We start from the raw sequence: 22400 nt of genomic DNA, 5'->3' as shown, positions 1-22400 counted from the left end.
CCACACTTATTTGTCCCTGCAATTACATGATTCTATACCCTAAGTTGCTCCCTTTGTTTCTGTTCCCTTTCTTTTCTCTCTTGTTATTGTGGCAGTCAAGCTCTGACTGAAATACTTGCCAGGCTTTTCTGGTTTCCATTCTGAGTACATACCCCTATCCCCTGCACAGCTTTTTATTCTTCCAGCTCTTATTCTTTGTTTGGTCCCACTTGTCTTTTTCCACTTTTTAGCTGCAGCTTTTTCCCATATTAATTGCTCTGTCTCTGCTATAGCACTTGTGTTCCATGTCCCTCCTATGGGCCATGCTTCGTTTCTTAACCTCTTGGTTAATACGGCTAACAAGTAAGGATAATTTTTTTTTACCATGAGTCAATTACAAATAACACATCTGTTCTATTGGGGTGCCCCCATCACGTTTGTCCATAGCCTGTCCCATTTCCCTAGCTTGCTTTCCTAAATGATTCTCACAATAAAATTTTTACCATGCAAACAAATTATGTTAAAATAAGCAAAATTCTATTCTTAACACATTTGTTGTACCCCGTCACTTTTGTCCATAGTCTGTCCAATTTCCCAAGTCTGTTTTCCGAATTAGTTACAACTCTGGTAACAGTACATTTTACCCAGGCTGAAAGATCTATGCAACAAGTCCTTTTTACCCCAGGCTAACAAGATCTATCTGTCAACAAGTCTTAATTTCATTTTTTTTTTCTTTTTAAATTGTCTTCACTCTCTGGTTTTCTTCTGGATCTTGGCAGGGAACCAGGTCAACTTTGTATGAGGGACCTCAATGCTCCTGGGAATTGGCTATGGAGACTGGGCTCAAGGATACCGGAGGTGCACTTCAACTCCATCTGATCCTGGTTTCCTTCTGGCCTTTTACTTCATCTGTGGCAATTGTCCCAGCAAGGTCCTGCTGACTACGCCAATAATAAAATCGACCCATGCTGTAATAAAACAATACAGCAGAACCTAAGAACTTGCAATTACATCTTTATTATTTAATGCTAGTGGAAGCAAGGGGTACAAAGAATGAGTAGACAATGTCACTCATGTCATGTACTGAGCCTGACTCAAAGCATACAAAGTATTATCCCATTTTATATTTATCCAAACATGTTTCCAGGAAATTTCACTAATTTTGCATAACTTATGATTCTGGTTATTACAGTTTATCTGCAGACCAAGTGGTTTGTGCTGAGCTGGCAACCATAGGATGCTTTTTCTCTTTAAAATCACTTATCTTAAGCTATGTATACATTATTCTTGGGGCCATACTGTGGGTGTTTCTGACAAGGTTATCATGCTTGGTGGTTTTAGTCACGATGACACAGAACAAAGAAGTAAAAATACATAGCAATTAGGTTTTCAGCTAATTAGTTAATCCTTGTTTTACATATTCTTTTACAATAAACGATAAACTCTGAGCAATGTTACAACAGCAGAGGGTTATCAGAAATTGCTGTGATGTGTTTCACTGAGGCGTTCTAATTGAGAGCATTTCGGACACAGCGCTGCAGCCTGAGGGCTTCATCTTCCACAGCAGTGTTTGCTTCATCATCAATTCATCGTACTGCACAAATGTAACGGTTATGTGTCAGTCCTGCTTCCCCGACCTGGAATCTAGTCTTGTCCATTCTATCCTCTGAGGGAGTTTTCCGGCATTATCCTGGTTGCAGTGTACATTCCATCTTAGGCTAATATCAGGCTTGTTCTGGAGGGGCTGAACACTAATTAGCACACCTGATGCTTTCTGGATCATTGAGGTCCAGCCTGAAAATGTCTCTGACAAATTACCATCAACATATCACTTGCGCAATCCAAGGAGCCAACGTATTTAACCACAGTTACACTACCGTCAAGAATGTCTACTGTGCCACCCCACACCCACACTTTGGCAAGTCTGATCACCTGGCAGTATTTCTACTCCCGGCATACAAGCAAAGACTGAGAACTACAGCACCAGTGGATAAGATGGTGTAACTATTGCTGAGGGAGGCAGAGGAGCTCCTGCGAAACTGCTCTGAATTGGTGGACTGGGCCACATTCAAGGATTCATCTTCAAATTTGAATGAATATGCCACAGCTGTCACTGACAGCTGGATGAATGTGTGCCCATGCGTACATACCATGTGAGTACCCCCAACCAAAAGCTGTGGATAAATCAAAGGATTTGCAACCTTCTGAGGGCTACATCCATGGCATTTAAGACCGATGATGCAGATCTGTATAGGAAGACCAGGTACAACCTATGATAGGCTATCTTAACAGCAAAGAAGCAATTTTGAATAAAGATAGAAACAGAATCAGAAACACAACAGCTATAGCAGGGATTGTTGGGCATTATATCCTACCTGGCTGCATCCTACACCTTCCACCTCCTCCAAGACTTCACATTCCTTGAACCGAACTGCCTCATCTTCACAATGGATGTCCAATCCCTTTACACCTCCATTCCCCACACAGAAGGTCTCAAAGCACTTCGCTTTTTCCTAGACCTCAGACCTGAACAGTCACCTTCCACCACCACCACCATCCTTCTCCGCCTGGCAGATTTGTCCTCAGCCTTAACAATTTTTCCTTTAACTCATCCCATTACCTCCAGATTAAAGAAGTAGCCATGGGTCCCAGCTATGCCTGCCTGTATGTGGGTTTTGTGGAGCAAAACATTCTACAAGCCGACACAGGTAAGACCCTCCAACTCTTCCTCCAGTACATGGACGAATAAATTGGGGTGGCCTCATGCACCCGCGATGAGTTTGTCAGTTTCATCAATTTCACGGCCAGTTTCCACCCTGACCTCAAACTGGTCCATCTCTGATAATACTCTCTCTTTTCTGGATATCTCTGTCTCCATCTCAGGAGACAGACTCTCCATTGACATTAATTACAAACCCTCTAACTCCCACACCTACCTCGACTACACATCCTCATACCCTGTCCCCTGCAAGAATTCCATCCCCTTCTCTCAATTCCTCTGTCCCCTCCACATCTGCTCCCAAGATAAGGACTTCTAGTCCAGAGCCTCTGAAATGTCTACCTTCTTCCACAAATGTGGTTTCCTCTCCACTACTATTAACTCAACTCTTACCCGCATCTTCTCCATTCCCCGCTCATCTGCTCCAGCCCCCCTGCCCCTCAAAACAATAAACACAGAATCCCCCTCACCCTCACCTACCACCCCACCAGTCTCTGCATCCAACACATTATCTGCCAGAATTTACGGCATTTACTACAGGACCCTATCACCAGACACATTTTTCCTTCTCCTCCCCTCTCAGCGTTCCACAGGGAATGCTCCCTCCGTGACCATTGTCCCCCCTCCACCCCTGGTACCTTCTGCTATGGTATTAACTGCACTCACACCTCCTCCCTCACTACGGTCCGAGGTCCCAAACAGACTTTTCGGGTGAAGCAACACTTCACCTGTACCTCCAAATAACTCATTTACTGCATCTAGTGCACCCTCTGGCCTTCTCTACATTGGAGAGACCGGTTGCAGATTAGGAAATCACTTTGTCCAGCACCTCTTCTCCATCCGCAACAAAAGCGACCTCCCTGTAGCCAACCATTTCAATTCTGAGTTACACTCTCAAGCTCACATGTCTGCCCATGGCCTTTCACACTACCCCACCCTGATCACCTGCAGATTGGAGGAGCAACACCTCATTTTTTTGTCTGGGGGTACTTTCCAACTCCAGAGCATGAACATTGAGTTCACTGCATTTCACTAATCAGTTTGCCTTTCTCTTACCCCCTCCCCCCCACATCTTTAACTAGTCATTCCAGTTCCTACTTCCTTTCTCTCTCTACCTGACTCCCCCCACCCCCCCCCCTCCTTACTGCAGCCCTCACCCTCCCCACCTATCATCTCTCACCCTCACCAACCCCCTTTCCCCCTTTTCTTTGGACATCTCTCATGTTCCCCCCACACCTTAATGAAGGGCTCAAGCCTGAAACATTGGTGATGTATCTTTTTTGCTACATAAAGGCACTGTTTGACCTGCTGTGTTTCTCCAGCATTTGTGTGTTTTTTCATTTAACCAGTGTTAACAGAATCCGGTGTTTTGCCCCCATCCTACAAGGCGAAGCATCATAAGTGTAGCCCTCATATGTACTGTAAAGAAATGCTTTGAGAGGTAGGACTTAGCTAGAATTAACTTGCACCAATTGTTCAAAAGCTTCAAAATCTGGACCTCTGTATCTTCCTTTGCAACCGGATCCTTGATGTCCTTGACCAGTGCAGACTGGTAACAACATCTCCTCCTCACTGACAAACAACCCAGGTGCACCTCAGCAATGCATGCTTAGCCCACTGCTCTCTTTTCTCTATACCCATGACAATTCAAATAACATCTACAAGTTTGCCGAGGTTGTCGTCAGAATTATAGATGGCAATGAGGAAGAGTACAGGAATAAGATAGATCAGCTAGATGAGCAGTGTCACACAACATCAATCTTGCACTCAACGTGAGCAAAACTAAGAAATTGATTGTGGACTTCAGAAGGAAAAACCAGAAAAACTCAAACCAATCCTCATCAATAGGTCAGCAGTGGAGAGTGTAAGAAACTTCAAATTCCTGGGTGTTAATATCTCTGAAGACCTCTCCTGGGCCATCATGTCAATGCAATCGTGAAGAAGGCTATATTTTGTTAGGAGACTGAGGAGATTTGGTATGTCACCAAAGACTCTTCCATGGACCTTGGAGAATATTCTGACTACCTTGGAGATACCAATGCACTAGACAGAAACAGAATACAGAGTGTTATAAACTTGGCTTGCACCGTCATAAGCATTAGTTTTCACTCAGTTAAGAACATCTTTAAGAAGCGGTGCATCAAGAAAGCTTTAAAAAAAAAAGAAGCTCACATCAACAAGGACCATCACCACCCAGGCCTTTTCACACTGCTACCATCAGGAAAGAGGTACAGGAGCCTGAAGACACATTCAATGTTAGAAAATCACCTTCTTCCCTACCTCCATCAGATTTCTGAAAGGTCAATGAATCTATGGACACTACCTTACTTTTACTTTTTTAGCACTGATTTAAAAAAAATCTTGCATTTATGGAATTGTAATTTATAGTAATTTTGCATCTTGTTCAGTACAAAACTGCTATCGCAAAAAAAAAACAAATTTCTTGATACGTTCATGACAATAAACCTGATACTGAGGGTTTTTTTTTGCTGTTTGTGGCTTCAATAATGATGCTTGGCTTTTAATGAACTGACTTTTGAATATATGTCCCTTTTAGTTCAGCATAACACCAATTTTTAAAAATTATGATTTCTCAAGTAATTGGAGTTGCAGAGGAAGATCTGACTCCATTGTTTCCATTTGGCATATTATAGTGCCTCTTGTGGATGCAGTTGGATTTATGCCAGTAATTATTATTGGCATGTAATGAAGTATGATTTAGTCTTGTGACAAAGAATTTGTCTCCACCTGCCTTCCAGATGATGCTAAATAAGCTTTTGGACATCGGTTCCAATATCACTTCTTTGCTCATTGATATATTTGAGACTGAGATGGATACATTTTTTGATATCAAGGCATCAGGATTATGGAGATAGATGGGAAAGATTGGCGATTTTTGTCAAATTTTGGTTAAAAAAAGGTCCAATGAAGGGTACTGTAGACCCAAATTACGTTATAAAGAAAAGCTGTTGTGCAAAATTGCAAAAAAGAGGACATCAGATTTCAAGTTAGAAAGTGCATAGCCAGAAAACTTCAAATGTGCACCGACTTACCTTGGGGAAAAAACACTTTTCTATCTTTTAACACATCCATGTTTATTTCCCATTCTTTACAATTCTGATTTTAAAAAAAAATTAATTCAAGGGATGTGGGCTTAGCAGGCAGGGCAGCATTTAATTTGTCTCATCCCTAACCATTCGCAAGAAGGTGATGATAGCTGCCTTCTTAAACCACTATGCAGCTGTAGAGGCTACGGGAGCTCTGGAGGTGAATCCTCAGACACTTGATGACTTTGCTTTTGCTTCTCTTTCTCATATTGTTCAGGCATCGGGCAGTGCTCATGGTGACTCTTTGTTTGCCTTCCGGCAGATAAAAGTTAAAATATATCATGTATGTCACATTTTGAATGTATTATTGCGTGACAATATAAGGAATCTTGACCTTGTATGCTTGAACTACTGTGTACTATCTTTCAGAACCTCATTGAGTCAGATAGAGGTTTTGGGGGGGTGGGGGGGAGAGATGGGAGAATGGGGTTAGTATAGGATCACTGTGTGTGATGGATGGTCAGTCCAAATATGCAAGTACAGTGGGTGGCAAATAGACGCTTGGTTAACTGTTTTGCAAAAGCCTTCCAAGCAGCAGTTTCCCCTTCACGTGCCTGCCAACTTTACAGAAGACATTTGTGAAAAGTTTTGTAAATTTTTTTCCTTTATGAAATTTATGGTCACATTCATGCTCCCGTATTTTGTAATTCTGCTTGCAGAGCTAGAAAGTTGAGGCATCTCTTGAACAAACTTAACTGTTTTTGCTAAAGACAAATAAAAAAATTCCTGTACTTAACAAAAGGAAAAATTCAAAGCCTAAAAGTATGTTTCAACTTTGTTATAATTGTTATAAATGAGTTGAATTGCATTTATGCTAGTTTAAATTTTAAATTTGGACATGCAGAACAGTAACAGGCTCTAACGGCCCATGAGCCCAATGCGCCCAAATACCTCAATTAACCTACAATCCTCATATGTTTTGAAGAGTGGGAGGAAATGAGAACACTTGGAGAAACATGCTCAGACTTGGGAAGAACATAAAAACTCCTTACAGACAACACCTGATTCGAACCAGAGTTGCTGGCGATGTCATAGCGTTGCACCAAAAAAAATTCAGTTTCTTACAATATCAAAGGAAGTAAGTGCAAATAAATGTGCACCATCAGGATAACAGAGTTATCATCCAGCTGAGATTGGGCCACTCAAACAGCCAAGCTAGAGCCAGTAATTTAGCATATAGTGTCATTGTCAGCTATGTGCTAATTTAATTGAATGAATTTTAAAAGTGAAGCCTGTGCACTTATCCGGCATCTACCAATCCCTATAGGAGCCAGATACCAAGGGTTTTACTATACTTGATTTTGGTATTTCCAAGATAAACTACAGGACTTGAAGTGTTCAATTAAGTCTGCTAATACTGTACAAGTTGTTTAAAATAATTGTGAATGCATTATTGGAGTAGAACGTACTTTCATAAATTGTAAAGGTTTTCTGAAGTTGCTTATTTTTTTCCTGGAAATTACAATGAGTGCATCCAAAATTGTAAATGTGACAGTGGTAATTCCTCCTTAGTATATTTTTGTTCAGGTGTTTCAAAGTGGCAGTTTTGTGTAGTTTTATGCAAGGTGAATAAAAAAAAGAATACCGTTGTTCAATTATGATGTAACAGTTGTTAATTGGTGCAATTTATGGCATATAAGATTGTTAAAGTATTCTCTTCATTAATTGTTTTTAAGAACCCTTTAAAATGTAGGAGTAGAGCATTTAGGTACTCAAACTTTGTCATTTCATTGATATATCTCCAATCTTTCCAATCCATCTCCATAATCCTGATGCCTTGATGTCAAAAAAATGTATCCGTCCCAGTCTCAAATATATCAATGAGCATCCATGGCTCAAGGAAACAGCCTCTGAATATCTATCCTGTTGATCTGAGTTTGGACTTTGAAAATCTCAGTGAGACTATCTCTTGTTTTACAAAATTCCACTGAGTTTTGGAAAATTCTCATTCCAGGAACTACTTTGGAAACATTGAAGGAGCTAAAATAGGTAAAATGCTTTGTGAAATATTTGAATCAATCAGATGACAACTCATCCAATTTAATGGGGTTGCCAATCCAGTGAAAAAAATTTACTCAAGTTTCTTTAATCAATTTTTAATTAAATCCATTTTGGTAAATTTGAAATAAGTCAGATATTTAAAAACTATTTAAAAGTGGCATTTTGAGCATTGGGGCAGAAACTTAGTGATATGAAGATCAATTACTGCTTGAAACCAATCTGCCTTGTGAGATTCCTGATGGGTGTGGAGAGTTCGTTCAATCAGTCATCTGTACTTGTAAAGGATGTATATGGGCCTTTCGAAGTGGAGTGAAGCAAGTCTGAGTAGCAGGTTGAATCTGGATGTTCCAACTCTGTGTTCAGCAACCTTTTTGAGTTAAAGACATTTTTTTTCTGAAAAGATAATCTTACGAAAGAAATGTTGGGAGAAGTCAATTTTGTGTACTGCACAATCCTCCAATACCATTTTAAAGCTTTGGCCTGTGTATCTTGAGACTTTTATCTGATCACACTATCACTTGCATGCAATATTGATAACTGACAAGCTGTAAGTTAATTAACACAGAACTTACTAATTAGATGTACAATTTTTAATTTGTAAGTGATGATTCCTATTTGTGCAGACTATACAAGTTGTCGTAATATATCTCGTACACGAAAGGAATACGTCAATTAGTAGAAGGCAATTTGAAAAATATGATTGAACTATATAATAAAAAACCCAGATCTCATATTTGTCGCGATAAGTATAAACATTGTGATCATGTGCAAGAACTTTAAGGCCGTTTTCACTTGTAAAATACTGTTATGAAATTGGGGATAACCCAGCAAAAAACAAAAGCAGTGAAATTGGGTCTGTTAATTAGCAAGGAAGACAGGTTCTTGAATTAGTATGTGGTGCTAATTAACAGGAAATCTGATGTTGTGTTGTAATTACCACCAATATTTTTGACATAAGGAAAGATTGAAGGTGAATTATATTGATGATAATTGAGTTTAAAAGTTTCATGATTAATTACTTTTGTGTGTTTTTGTTTTCAGAAAAATGGATAGACTTTTACGACTAGGAGGTGGTATGCCTGGACTTGGACAGGTTAGTGTCGCCGCCTTTCCATTAAATTAACATCTCAGACATTCAGAACATTAGCTTCTTATATTGGTTTGCATTTCACTGACAGAAATTTTGCTGAAGGGCTTGAGTACACATGTATTAAAAAGGGTACAAATAATGAGCCTATTCACTTCCTATGTGTCTAGGACTTGAATTAAAAAATGATATCCGAAAATTTTGTATATTTTTGTTGTATTTTTTAAATAAATGCAAATTATTTACTCTAGTACAGCTCCAGACTATTTTAAAGTTCTTATTTATCCTGTGCACGTGACCAGCACTGCATACTTGGACTGAATAACAGATGAATGCCAAATCCAGAATATATTAAAGATCTACAGCTGAATTATCTGTGAAATAAATAGAATATTACATAATTTATGTCATTTTTGTTCTTGCGTGAAATATCCTGATGGTAAACTTATCATAACTATTTTGAATTGATTTTAATGCAAATTTTTGTGCTCTATGTGCTCATTGATATTGATGCCTATGATTAAGTGCTTTAATACGTTTTGTTTGTAAGGCTCCGTTGTATTGGCTTGATGCACAATTGGAACAAAAACAACCATTGAATCTTACACATGACTGTGCCTGATCAAATTTAGAAAATGCTTTGTTGTGTGATATCAAAGCCAGTTTCTCAAACCATCTGAGAGGAGGAAATAGGCCAGGGGAAAATCTTTTAGATGGCCAGCAACAAGCTAATGATGAGATTTACATCCAGAAAAGTCTGAGTATTGTATTTTTATGGTATTGTAGTTCAGCACAATTCTTCTGCTTTTGTACGAGGGATGTTATTACTTACTTGCACATATCTATTTGTCATTTGACAAATCCATTTATTAGTTTGTAGTCTGAATTACAGTTTGATGAGGGATTCCTTCTGCTTTAAATCGAGGAACCTCTCACAAAAAATGAATAATGCTATTTTAACAACTAGTTTCTGGATGAGTTAGAAATTCCCTTTGTAAAGTGGCTAAAGGCACAATTCAACATAAGGCTTGCTTAGAAGAGATGTTTGAGATGCTTAATCAAGTTGGAATTCCTGATTAGCCCAGTTAAAAGTGCAAAGGAAAAGCAATAAAATAAGAAATATATCATGGAGTATTGCATTTGGCAAGAGGTAATGAAATTACATCCACATTATAAATTTTGTATAATCTATGCCTTTCCAGTGACTTGTTAAATATTGTTTTAATTATGGAATTAAGTTTACTTGAGGTTTTTTGCCTTACTGACATCCAGAAATATTCTCAATTGCATGCAAAATATGTTTATCCTCATTTAGAGTTATGGTCTTAACTCAATTTAGTTCAGTGCTGAATCTGCTTCATTGAATGTGATATTGAATGCATGTTTAGTTTCTCATCTGAGTCGTGGAAATGAATTGATCCTTTAAGGGGTTAATGCAGCCTGAAAGAATTCATTTTCACTTTAATGACCTAGCCTTGCTGGGCTAGGCCGACAGGGAACATGCTCCCGACTTGTACAGCATTTGCCAATTAACACCTCGTATAACAGGTTCCTTCAACCCATCACTGAACTAGGGATAGCAGAAGTAGTTTACATTCGGCTGATATTAAGACAGCCTGTTTTGCCAGTTCTGATTTACTGCACTAAATAGAAATTTTAATGTAGATTTGTGCATAGCTGTTATGGTGCTATTAAAAATTTGTGTTTAAATAGCACGTTTCCTATATTTCTGAAGGAACTCTTTAGTGATGGCTGTTTTTGAGATATTCATATTTATTACATTAGACTTGATATTGTTAAACCACATGCCCTTTCTACATATTAGCAACTGTTTAGTGGCAATATATGAGGGTCAGGTTACAATCAAGAAAAACAGATAAATTGAAAGCATGAAATAGAAATTGAAAATAGAAACACAATTTCTGAATTGATTCTTTCATTTTGATTGTGAAAGTGAATCAAGATAATTTCATGTGACATGAATACTGTTTGAATAATTGATCCTCTTTAATATTATCAGCTCCCAATTTTTAATGCGAGTTTTAAAATACTTGGAGACCTAAATTTTTAAATGGCGATTTAGTCTTATAAATGATGAGAATCAACATAACAAACCAGACATCAATGCTTGCACCCTTCAAATTTATTTTTATTTGTTGAATATTCTGAATTTCAGTGCTGAACTAAGTGATTTTGGGGGGAAAAAATAGTTAAACAGATATTTTGCAACGTTAAAGCAGACAATCTAAGAAACAAAAGGAGGAGTAAACCATGTGGCTCCTCTCTCCCTTGTTCTGCAATTCATTAAGACTATGGATTATCTTTTACTTCAGCACCATTTTCCCCTACTAATTTAATATCCACCAATCTTTAATTTTGAAAATATCTGAATGATCTGTCTTGAATATACTTGATGATTGAGCCTGCTTTGCCTTATTGGATAAAGAATTTTAAAGGTTCACTATCTGGATGAGGAAATTTTTGAGTAGTCAACCTCTTAATTTGAGATTGATTCTTGGTCCTAGAAACCCCAGCCAACGTAAACATTATCCTTGAATGTATTCTATTATGCACCATAATCATTTTGAATATTTCAATGAGATCACTTGGTTTTTGAACAACATGGATGGGAAGTAAATCTTTACAGAGATATGTAAAACTTCAGGATTAATTTTGAAACTGTAATTATTCCGAAATGGATGGTAAATAAATATTCTTGCACTTTCTGGTAAACATCTCTCTCTTGAAGAAAGGTCATAGACCTAAAATTACATCTTCCTATTTCTTCACAGAAGCATTTTATTGTTTGTGAATTTTTTTTGGAATGGCCTGGAGATTTTTTTTGATAATTGGAAAAGAGTTGTAAATTATTGCTTCCTATTTCAACACTGATCTATATCTTTGTGGAGAAAATATCATGTTACCTTTCCTAGTGTCATAAAACTGCTTTACCACCAGTGAACGGCAGTCATTGTGGAATATTGAAAGTGTAGTCATCGTTTTTGCTCCATCTTCGGTTGGATATTGACACTTTAAAAAAAAATTGGCAAGTGATCTTAACAATGGTAAAAATTATGAGATAGGAATGCATTATTATTGTCTGTTCTGTTTCTACTGTCCTATATTCACACAGAAATAAAAGGACTTTTGGTGCATTTTTTTATTTTTCACAACTTCTGTCATCACAATCTTGCACCAGCTTCTGACTGTAGCATTTATTTAAGCTAAAATAAATAGTGTCAATGTTCTGTGTAGCACAAAGTGACACTTTGGTATATGTTTAATCAGCAGGTATTTTATTAACATAGAATAGAATTGGCTAAATAATTGATACCGGTTCACACCATGGAAAAGGTGGAGTAATCTAACTAATAGTGTTAATAAATTTGCTAAAAGGACTGAGCAGATAACACTTTGAGGTGTTAGCTTTATGCTGTTATAATGGCAAAAGCCTTTTTTAACACTTTGTCAACAAGAGCAGCCCGAATGAAACTGCAGGTTTTTATGGGTTCATGTATTTCTTTAACTGAAAGAGCTGATGCTTGTGCTTTACTGTTCTTTGAGATGCCATATGCACCAAATAGGAAGATATCTTTCAATCTCAGCAAAGATTTTGATTCCCAATGAAGTGAGGTTTGCAAGATTTCAGTTACGTGCCTTTAACTGTCATGTTGCCGTATCATTCTTCAGTAAGTGGGAGAAGGATGATTTTCTTTCATAGTGATGAAGGTAAGCTTAAATTTGGCTCTTTGTTGAATCGTCAGGACTTAACAGGGTTATGATTTTTGCCAGATCACCGGGTAACTCTTTGTGTGCATGTGTGTGTGTGTGCGTGTGTGTGTGTGTGTGTGTGTGTGTGCGTGTGTGAGTAAGCATGGATAGTCAGAAATGACTCAGCCTTTCAAGCCATATAGTAGTACTCATATGCATTGCAACTTGGCTAATTGCAAGGAACAAAGTAATAGACACAATTATGTGCCAAGAAGCTTGATTATTGTACCATGCAGTGCATGGCAGGAGGTGTGCAGGTGGATTGGTAAATTGGGGCAAACCAAAAAAATAATGTTTTAAACCTGTTTTGAAAGAATTAGGCATATTGCTGCATTAAATTAAATTAGATTTTGCATTGGTAAAAAAAACCTGCGTAAATAAACATTTTCTTTTGCATTGTGAATGTTTTGTTTCTCTTTTTTTTCCTTTCTTGACCTCTTACTCCTAATGATTCACTTTTGTGCTTTCATTACTTTGTACATGTGGCTCATTAGGTGTCTTCTATTAAATAGATATCAACAAGGCAATTAGTTGGGGTTTGGTGGGGTGGAGGAGCATGCTGATATTAGAATTCAGTCCAATTCAACCCTTGTTACCATGACAAAAAAAATATTTGATTAAAGGCTACAGACCCTAATGTAAACATTGGCATGACTTTTACCTCTTAATACATTTGTTGGATGAATTTTCATAGCATTTTCATGTTATCCCAGCTGAGAGAGATGTCATAAAACAGACCAAATGGTCAATCTTCTTTTACTGGTTGGATTAGCACGTGAAATCTTCCTGATTTGTTTTCCTTTGTTTGCCCTGTAAAGGCTCGAGAGCCACCACCAGTCCAGTCCCAATATCAAAATGAGAAAGAGAAGCAAAAGAGTGCCTTCAGAGACATAGAAAACATGTGGATGCCTCTGCCTTCTTTGCTCTCCTAAGTTCTTTAGCCATATGACCTGTCCAGCTCAGTGTTGAGCTCGAAGCATACAAGTCACTCTCTTTAGTACATAGTTTCGAATCACCAATGTGACCAGGAGGCTGTCAATACACCTCGCCATCGGCACATTTGTGAATCCTAGTCCCAGTAACTGGTTCCCTCAAGATGATTGCCAGCAGCCTATGGCTTGATGTGAAGCTTTTAATAACTTAGCCCTGCATTGATCTGCCACTGTGGTCACATACCCTGTTTGGACCTCTCCTCGGCAGGAGGATGGGGGGGAGCAGGTGTTTTCCCACCCTGGTGCTCCACACGAGTCTGGTGCTTTCCTGGAGCCTATATCCTTACAATCTAGGCTGCTGGGCATGGGCACTGGCATTTGAGCACAGCCCTCTATAGGTCTTTGATTTTTAAAAAGACTGCCACAAACACCATACTAAAGGCAGTTTAAATGCCTGGGGCCATCAATTAGGCAACTAGGCAGTAGGATCCCATGGAAGAGCACTGAAGGGTGCATCAGCCCTCTCCCCAGGCCTGCAGTACTGCTTTACCAGAGCAGCTACAGCAGCACCTCCATATTGATTCACCATTTATCAGGTCAAGAAGAGCATGTACTTAACTGTTTACCAGAAACTAATTCTATGGTAACTAGCCAAACACCTCAAAATCATTTCTGAAATGTGGTTGTGCAACTTGTTTTGTTCATTCTTTATCTTGCCACTGGTTCTTCAGTTTCATTCTGGAATTGGAACAGAATAACTAGCATTAAACATAGGTGATGTGTGTACGTATATACTGTATTGAGGTTCATGCTGTCCTACACATCACATCCATATGCTCAGATCACTTTTTCCAGGACAACCACATTACAACTTTTTGAAAAGCCCACAAAAGCTAACTGGTTTAGGACTTTGGTTTTACCATTTTGTTTTTTTTTAATGTAGATGAAGTTTCATTACAGATTAGCCAAATTGGAAATTCTTTGGCAGAATAGGTTTTAAAGTTAAGTGGCTAATTCCTCTTTCCTCTTTACCAGGTAAAACATTGAAGCTTGGATGAGGATTGTGGAAATTATATTTGCTTCATGTGTTGTTTTGATATCTGTGCTTTCTGCATTTATCCGTCGGATACAATTGCTTCAGTACAAGTGGGGGAAAAATACAAGTACTGTACTAAGAGAATCAAATTGCATAATCTTGGCAAACTAGATTGAGATTTATTGAATGGGTGTAACTTGACCGAGTTTGGATTTACAGAGAATTGTGATTGGTTGGTGGACATTCAGTTTTAAGAAGTGAACTGTTTGTACATTTGTTTGGAGTTTTGAAAGATAGGATGTTCCTGCTTTAGAGTTAACATTCCAAAAAAACCAGTAATCTTGTGATTTCACTGAAAGTGACAGATTTTGTGATACATTAAATTTATCATTCAGAAAAAAATATTTTATATTGACTTTTATAACCTCAAGCCATTTCCTTGTAAATTTGGAAATGTAGTTATTGTTACAATGTAGGGATTGAAATGTTGTCATTACAGTGATCTGTTCGTAAATAATGAAATGAAAATCAAAATGATAAAAATGCATCTTGTACATATTGTCTGATAATCACATATCTGACCCATTATGTGCACATCTACGAAATATGAACAGACAGGAGCTTTTCAAAAAGCTCCTATGTATGATAGATAGTGCATGACATGTAGCTGAAGCAGAAATTCTTTTAAGCTTGATGGTTCTTAACATTCTTAGCTGATCATGTTTTTCAGTCATGCCTGATCTTGAAGAATTAAATGCCAGGTTACATTTTAAATTATGAACTTGATCCTGGTCTGTGAAGACATGTTTTCTTTGTATAACATTTGTATTTCTTTTAAAGTTTAATTTAGTTTTGCACTGACTTCTGCTCTAAGTAATGGGCTCTCCACCTGCTGCCATTGTTCTGCTTGCACTTGATATCTGCACTGTGTGGTTCAAGTTAAGCTTGAGGCCTGGTTGCCTGGGTCAACCCGTGAACTGGGCTGCAGTAGTGACTCAGCATCGAGTGATGAATTCAGAAGTTCCGTCTTTGGAGTATCCTAATGGCCTTTTTAAACAGCAAACAATAGTCTAAGATTTCAAAACGGTTCTCGCAATTCAACATAAAACTTGTATGGATCTGGATAGTTAAAAAAAAAATAGAATAAATGTATTTAAAAATAACTTCAACAATTAAAAACCCGTTAAAACAAAAATAACTAGGCTTAGTTTTTGATCATAATTGCTGACAACATTTGAAATGTGGTCATTCTTGTGTTTGTCACACTGTCCTGGTCTATCTGTCTTTCCTCATTTTGCTGGAGTACTACCAATGAGTCGAGCAGTGGAGCAGGTGGTCAGATTGGTCAAACAACTGATAACCAGCTTGTTCTTAGCTTCAATGTTGTCATGCACAGGTACAGAAATAAGGGATGATCGAAGAAGAACATATCATCAACCATAATGTTGTGGCCCCCACAAACTTTTATTTCAATCCACTAGATTACAAATCTAATTCTGTGAATGTAACTATTTTCTAGTTTGATGTACTGGAAGCAGATGTTAGGTTGAAGTGGTAACTCAATCCTTTACTTCTAATAATATTTATAATTGCTCTAATTGCTATTTTATGGTGTTGATGTTCTGAACTGGATTACATTGGAGGAACACAAAGACTGCAGATGGTGAAATTTTGATTAAATAAAAAATTTGCTGATGGATGTCAACAAATCAGATAGCATCCATGGGTAGAAATGATCAGTCAACGTTTTGGGTCCGGGCACTTTATCAAAAGTAATGAGGAAAAAGAAATGTATACATAAAGGGGAGAAAGAAGCTGGGAGAAGGGTCGAGGTGATCAGGTGCAGGACAGAAGGTAGGAGAAATGGAGACACCACCAGGTGCAAGGGGAGAAGCAGAGAAGAAAAGTTAGAGTGAGAAGGAAAAAGGAAGAAGTAAAGAAAATATGGAATCTGTGGAACCAGATGGGAAGAGAAAATTATATATAGTTGGAAAAATCAAGGTTCATGCCATAAGGCTTAAGGCTGTCCAGAAAGATTATGATGTATTGTTCCTCAAGTTTGCATTTGGCCTCGCACTGAAAATGGACAAGGCCAAAGACAGACATGAGGTTGTAGGAATGATTGGGGGAGTTGAAATGATTGATTACAGGAAACCCAAACTAAGAATCACAAACAGAGCATTGGTGTTTGGTGAAGCAGTCATCCAACCTGTGTTTGCTCTCACCAATGTAGAGTAGACCACTCCGAATGTACTGAATGCAGTAGATTAGATTGGTCAATGAGTATGTAATGCTCTGCCTCACCTGGCTGGTCTGTTTGTGGCTGTGAATGGAAGTTATGGGGGAAGATGTGGGGACAGGCTTTGTATTTGGGACTCTCTTTTGCTTCTCTCTCTCTCTCTCTCTCTCTCTCTCTCTCTCTCTCTCTCTCTCTCTGTAAGAGGTGTTTAGACAATTCCTGCCGATGGCAAATCTGTCTGCCTTGAGCAGGCAAAAAGAAATTTCATGTAATATGACACTGTTTTATTACTAAGAAAATAAATTGAATCTTGAATCTTCTGTGATTACGGGGTGGAAGGGTGGCTGAGGAGAGAAGAGCAGACTTGGGAGTCTCGGAGATACTGATCCCTGCAAAAAGTGGATAGGAGTGGAGGGAAAGATGTGGGATTGCATTGAAGTTGGCAGAAATTTTGGAGGTTAATATGTTGGATATGGAAGCTGGTGGAGTGAAAAGTGAAGATTAAAGGGACCCTGTCCTGCCTGGAGGGGAAATGAGATGAGGGTGGAGATATGAGAAATGGAGGGGATACAGCGTGGCTTTATCAATGACAGTATGGGGGAATCCATATTTATTCAAGAAAGGAGACATTTTGTATACATTAGAGTGGTAGGCCTCATGCAGTGGAGGAGGAAGAATTGGGCAAAAGGAATGATTCCTTACAGGAGACAGGGTTGGAAGAGATATAATCCAGGTAGCTGTGAGAGTCACTGTAGTTTGTTATGGAAACTTTGTTTCTCTACAAACCCACTTTTTGCATTACTGACCGAGCAGGGATTAGGAAAATAAATTACATTTATCCTGAATTGCTAAAACAATTTGATAGATCTTAGATACTTTGAAAGGATGTTCACTACATTTTGTAACACCATCTTGTAACACAAAAGATCTCAAATTTGCCCAGAATCTAATTTTGCAAACCCTTTGTTCAACTAATTGTTCTTATCTCAACATTTATTAGATGTTTACATGATTAGATAATTGGAAATGGGTTCATTTGATTGCATAAATGGAAAATATTGTGGAAGTTGTAGAAGTAAAATAAAAGTTGATGCTGGCAATCATAAGGCAGGTTAGGAGGCATTTGTGGGGAGAGAGAGAAAACCCACAATATTAAGGGTTGCTATTCCTTTATCAGATTTGTGCTCCAAACCTCTTTGGCAATTTCTGGTGGAGAAATAGTAAGAACGGAGAACCATGCAATAGAATTACATTCTTTCAGAGAGAAAGAAGCCATTCAGCCCATTGAAATTATGCCATCTTCCTGCAGAACAACCCATTCAATTCTATTACCCTGCTCTTTGTTGACCTTTTGATTATTTTTCCTGAGGTTAATACTCTCTGTCGTAGACTGATTCAAAAGCAATATGCTGGAGGACAAGTAAATGTTTTCACCCTAAATACAAAGGAAAATTTGAATGAGTTGGCCTCTTCAGTCACCAATGACACCAATAACCTCGCAAACAAAGATGATCTAATTTCTTCAGGAGTCAGTTGCTGCAAGAGTTGCTGAAAGAAACATCCTTTGCAACCATCTTCAGGTGCCTTCATTCTTAAGGACAGGACTATGACTGTTTTTTGCCCTTCACTGATACCCTCTTATGAAGCAATATGTGACAGCTTTCAGCTGGAGCCATGGAGTTGTTCAGCATGGTAAAGGCCCTTCAGTCCAACATCCATGCTGACCAAGTTGACATTCTGGGATAGTCCTGTTTTCTTGTTTTTGGTTCATATTCTTCTAAACCATTCATATCCATTGAACTGTCCAAATGTAGTTTGAACATTGTAACTAATATTGTAACTGTACCTTCTATATCATTCTCTGACATTGATCTGAATGCGGATTACCCTCTGACAGTAAATGTTTCCCCTTGCGTTCCACTTAAATCTCTCTCCCCTCACCTTTAACTATGCCCTCTAATTCTAGAGTCCTCTACTCTGGGATAAAAGACTGAGCATCCTCCTCCTGATGTTATGAACATCTAAGGTCACCCCTCAGCTTCCTATGCCCTCGGGAATAAAGACCCAGCCGATTCAAACCTTTCCATATAATTCAATGCCTCCTGTTCCCTCCAATAGCCTGGTGAATCTTCTTTGTACCCCTCCAATCTTAATGATGTCCTTATTGCTGGGCAACCAGAATTGCACACAGGGTATGGTGTGGTCTCACCGGACACTGAATCATGATGTTCCAACTTTTGTACTCCATACCCCACCCAATGTTGGCATGCACCCCAAACACAGTCTTCACCACCCTGTCCATCTAATAAGTCACTTTTCATATACCCCTGGAACTCTGTGTTACAACACTTTCCAGGACCCTGCCATTTACTTTGAAAGTCCTACCCTGGTTTGACCTACTAAAGTATAACACCTCACACCTGTCAGAGTTAAATTCCATTTGCCACTTTTTGGCCATCTTTCCAATTGATGTAGATCTTATTATAAATTTGCATTTCCTTCTGATTTCTCTCTTAAGCATACTCTTAGGCCTCGTACTCACCGGGGGATTTATTTGATCCTGACTGCTTAAATCTGACCTATACCTCCTTTTCCTTGACCAGAGGCTCAATATCTCTCATCATTCAGTATGCCCTAAACTTGACAGCCTTGTGGTCACTGGTCCCAAAATGCTCCCCCACTAACATTCTGCCACTTGCTCAAACTCAGTCTCTGAAAGGTTGTGCTCTCTCTCATAGAACCTTCAATATATTGATTTAGGAAACTTTCTTAGACACACAACAAATTCCATCCTATTTATATCCTTTGCACTATAGATTACCCAAATAAGTTCAATTTTATTTGGTCTTGTTTGAAATTTGGCATTGCTAAGTGACTCTCACATTCCTCCAAATCTTCTAAGTCCTTCTACAATCCTTACCAGTGTTGACCACATCATTCTTATCCATCATTTATCTCCCATTTTGTGCTCCATATGATCATGGCGTGGACTGAGAATTTCCAACAACAGCATATTTTCCAAACCTTAAGGCAAAACATTTGGAGATGACAGAACTTAGTTCTTTCCATTCGCAACTGCATGCTTTCCCTTTGGTGAGATCATTCAAAGATGTGGGACAATCTCATTGTTTCATTTCATCATTCAGCTTTAATTAACCCTTCCAGCATTTATGATGTCAAGAATTAGTTCAACATCCAATTTCAACTATTGAAGAGGAAAAAGTTTCACCCATGTCAAATGTTATTGTCACCGATCCTTACATGGGAAAGTGGCACAAAAGAGGAGAGCCATGGTGAAGTCAGCCATGATTATGATGACTTTACTTTTGTTTTTGTAGTCTTCATCAAAATGACTACCACAAGTCTTCCATAATTGCTCACCTTCTTACCTGCCAAAGCCCATATCCTATTGAGACCTCAACCATGCTCAAATCACTACTACTGATCAACTTAAAAATACTCATTCTCCTCTGGAACCCTTTCAATGGACATCCATTCAGCCCAATAATCCCCATTTCTGCTTAACAACCAGTTTTTTTGGATTATCTTGGCTGCGTGCCATTGCACTGTTAATTTGTCAACATTCTACATGTTATGTTCTGGTAGTCAAAGCCCTAAAGCTGCTTCTGATGTTATTTTCATTACTGAAAGAAGTCAGTTTTAATAAAGTTTTGGTTAGTTCTTTCGGTATTTTTGACTTGGAATATGTTGCTGTCTATTTGGACAAGGTGCCTATCCAAGTATAAATTGGCTAGTGAAGAAAAGGCTTAGCCTTGATCTTTTGACCAGGCAGCAATAGCGCTATTTCAGTCATCAGCGTAATGAGGACACTTTTGGTCTAACCTTGGAACACAAGGGAAGTGTGGAAACTGACTATTCTTAAAAGGTGGCTCACCTTCTGGTTCCTTACAACAACCTGCTTGGAATGAAGCAGGTTGCTCACTGATTCTGAAAGATGCTGCTACAACAAAACCAAAGTTTCAACATTATTTGGGACATAGCTTTAAGTATCATCACTACATCCACTTCTTGCTGGATGATCTATATCATTCAAGAGCATCAATGTTGTGGAAACAAGATGAACTCTAGAATTTTCCTTGAAGACTCTCTTCTGACAAGGTCATGTATCATAGAATTGTAGAAAGTTTGAGTCAGAAGGAGCCTACTTAGCCTATTGTTTTTTTTTTCTACGTTACTTTTTAAAAATCTTTATCATACATTATGGCTTTTGAGTGTTGTTTGTTTTTGTGTCAGGAAGAATTTTGTACAATTGGTTACATATTTGGTAATGCATTCCTGTCCAATCCAAAATGATTCTTATGATGTCATCACACAGGCGGAAATCCAGCCATCTGTGGCTACCTTCATCCAATCATGTTTGAGTTTCTTTTCTCTGAATGAAGGTTTTAATTATTCATGCCCTGTTATTACAGCAAAAGCTTTCTTTGTGTTTGAAGTAGTTACAAAAATTACCCAGCATAATTTATGTCCGCTATTTGATCTGTTACCCTTCACGTCACAGTTCTTTGACTATATATCCATTTACTTTTAAATGCAATGAGGGTTTGCCTTAGTGACTTGACAAGACTTGTATCATCCTCTTACTTAAAATTGTTTCCTTTTCTAGCCTCTAATTTTCTTTGAATTACTTGATAACTATCTTCTCCCTGATTTTTGATCCTTCTATTCTACTGTTGTTGCTAGCCATAGCTTAGAAGGTTCATACATGCCATAAATGGGGAAAGCTCATTGCAAAAGTTCTTAAAACTATCATTTTTTTTTCTTTTCATTTGTTTTAAACAAAATTTCATGGAAGTGGGGAAAGGTGTGGATTGAAAGATCAAGGAATACATTTAAATAAAGGAAAAAAAGAAACACTTCTGGTCTTCTTCAAGGCCCACCTGTTACATCCTCCAGCTATTCAAATTGGCAAAGAAGCCCTGCATTTGTTGGTAGGTAGTACAGGGTCAGATGAGTTGGACTTGAGCATCTATCAGTTTAACACCTGGCATTTTTAAACTATTACCTTCTGAAGGGAAGAGGGTATGAGTTGCTACTTGAATTGTATTGTGCTCAGTTAACTTCAAGTATTATTAGCAAGATCAAGAGGAATCGTCCTTTTTACTGCACGGTATCTCATCAGTGATCTTAATTTAAGATGAACTCTTTGTAATGCATGTGGTGATCCTTTCCATTTCTATGTAAACTATCATTTATGTTTTCTGAAGTGTGGTGGTTCATGTTTGGCCATCTTGGCTTGGCTTCGCGGACGAAGATTTATAGAGGGGGTAAATGTCCATGTCAGCTGCAGGCTCGTTTGTGGCTGACAAGTCCGATGCGGGACAGGCAGACACGGTTGCAGGGGAAAATTGGTTGGTTGGGGTTGGGTGTTGGGTTTTTCCTCCTTTGTCTTTAAATGCTGAGATTCATTTAGTAGCATGTTCCTAGACTTGGCAATCAGCCTATGCCAGTTTAAAACCCAGATCTCAAAATTTAAAAAGCAAATTGTTAACACTCTTCATCACCCAA

At 38.3% G+C, this 22400-nt stretch overlaps 1 protein-coding gene across 6 annotated transcripts in view; it reads left to right on the top strand.

Moving 5' to 3' along the window:
- The window catches only part of psmd14 (proteasome 26S subunit, non-ATPase 14), a 153182-nt gene that overhangs the window by 55634 nt on the left and 75148 nt on the right, over window positions 1-22400 (top strand). For 4 of the 6 annotated variants that reach the window (XM_069935403.1, XM_069935405.1, XM_069935406.1 and 1 more), the window contains exon 2: window positions 8848-8899. In XM_069935403.1, the coding sequence (XP_069791504.1) occupies window positions 8852-8899 (48 nt within the window). In that variant the 5' untranslated portion in view covers window positions 8848-8851. Of the gene's footprint in view, window positions 1-2610; window positions 2688-7681; window positions 7795-8847; window positions 8900-22400 lie in introns of those variants that run through there. The other 2 variants (XM_069935408.1, XM_069935404.1) reach the window with 2 other exon arrangements.

Source organism: Narcine bancroftii, chromosome 4 (genome assembly GCF_036971445.1).
Source record: "Narcine bancroftii isolate sNarBan1 chromosome 4, sNarBan1.hap1, whole genome shotgun sequence".
In the NCBI taxonomy this organism is placed as follows: domain Eukaryota; kingdom Metazoa; phylum Chordata; class Chondrichthyes; order Torpediniformes; family Narcinidae; genus Narcine; species Narcine bancroftii.
The sequence above is the reverse complement of the archived record's forward strand: the minus strand, read 5'-3'. Positions and strand labels throughout refer to the sequence as shown.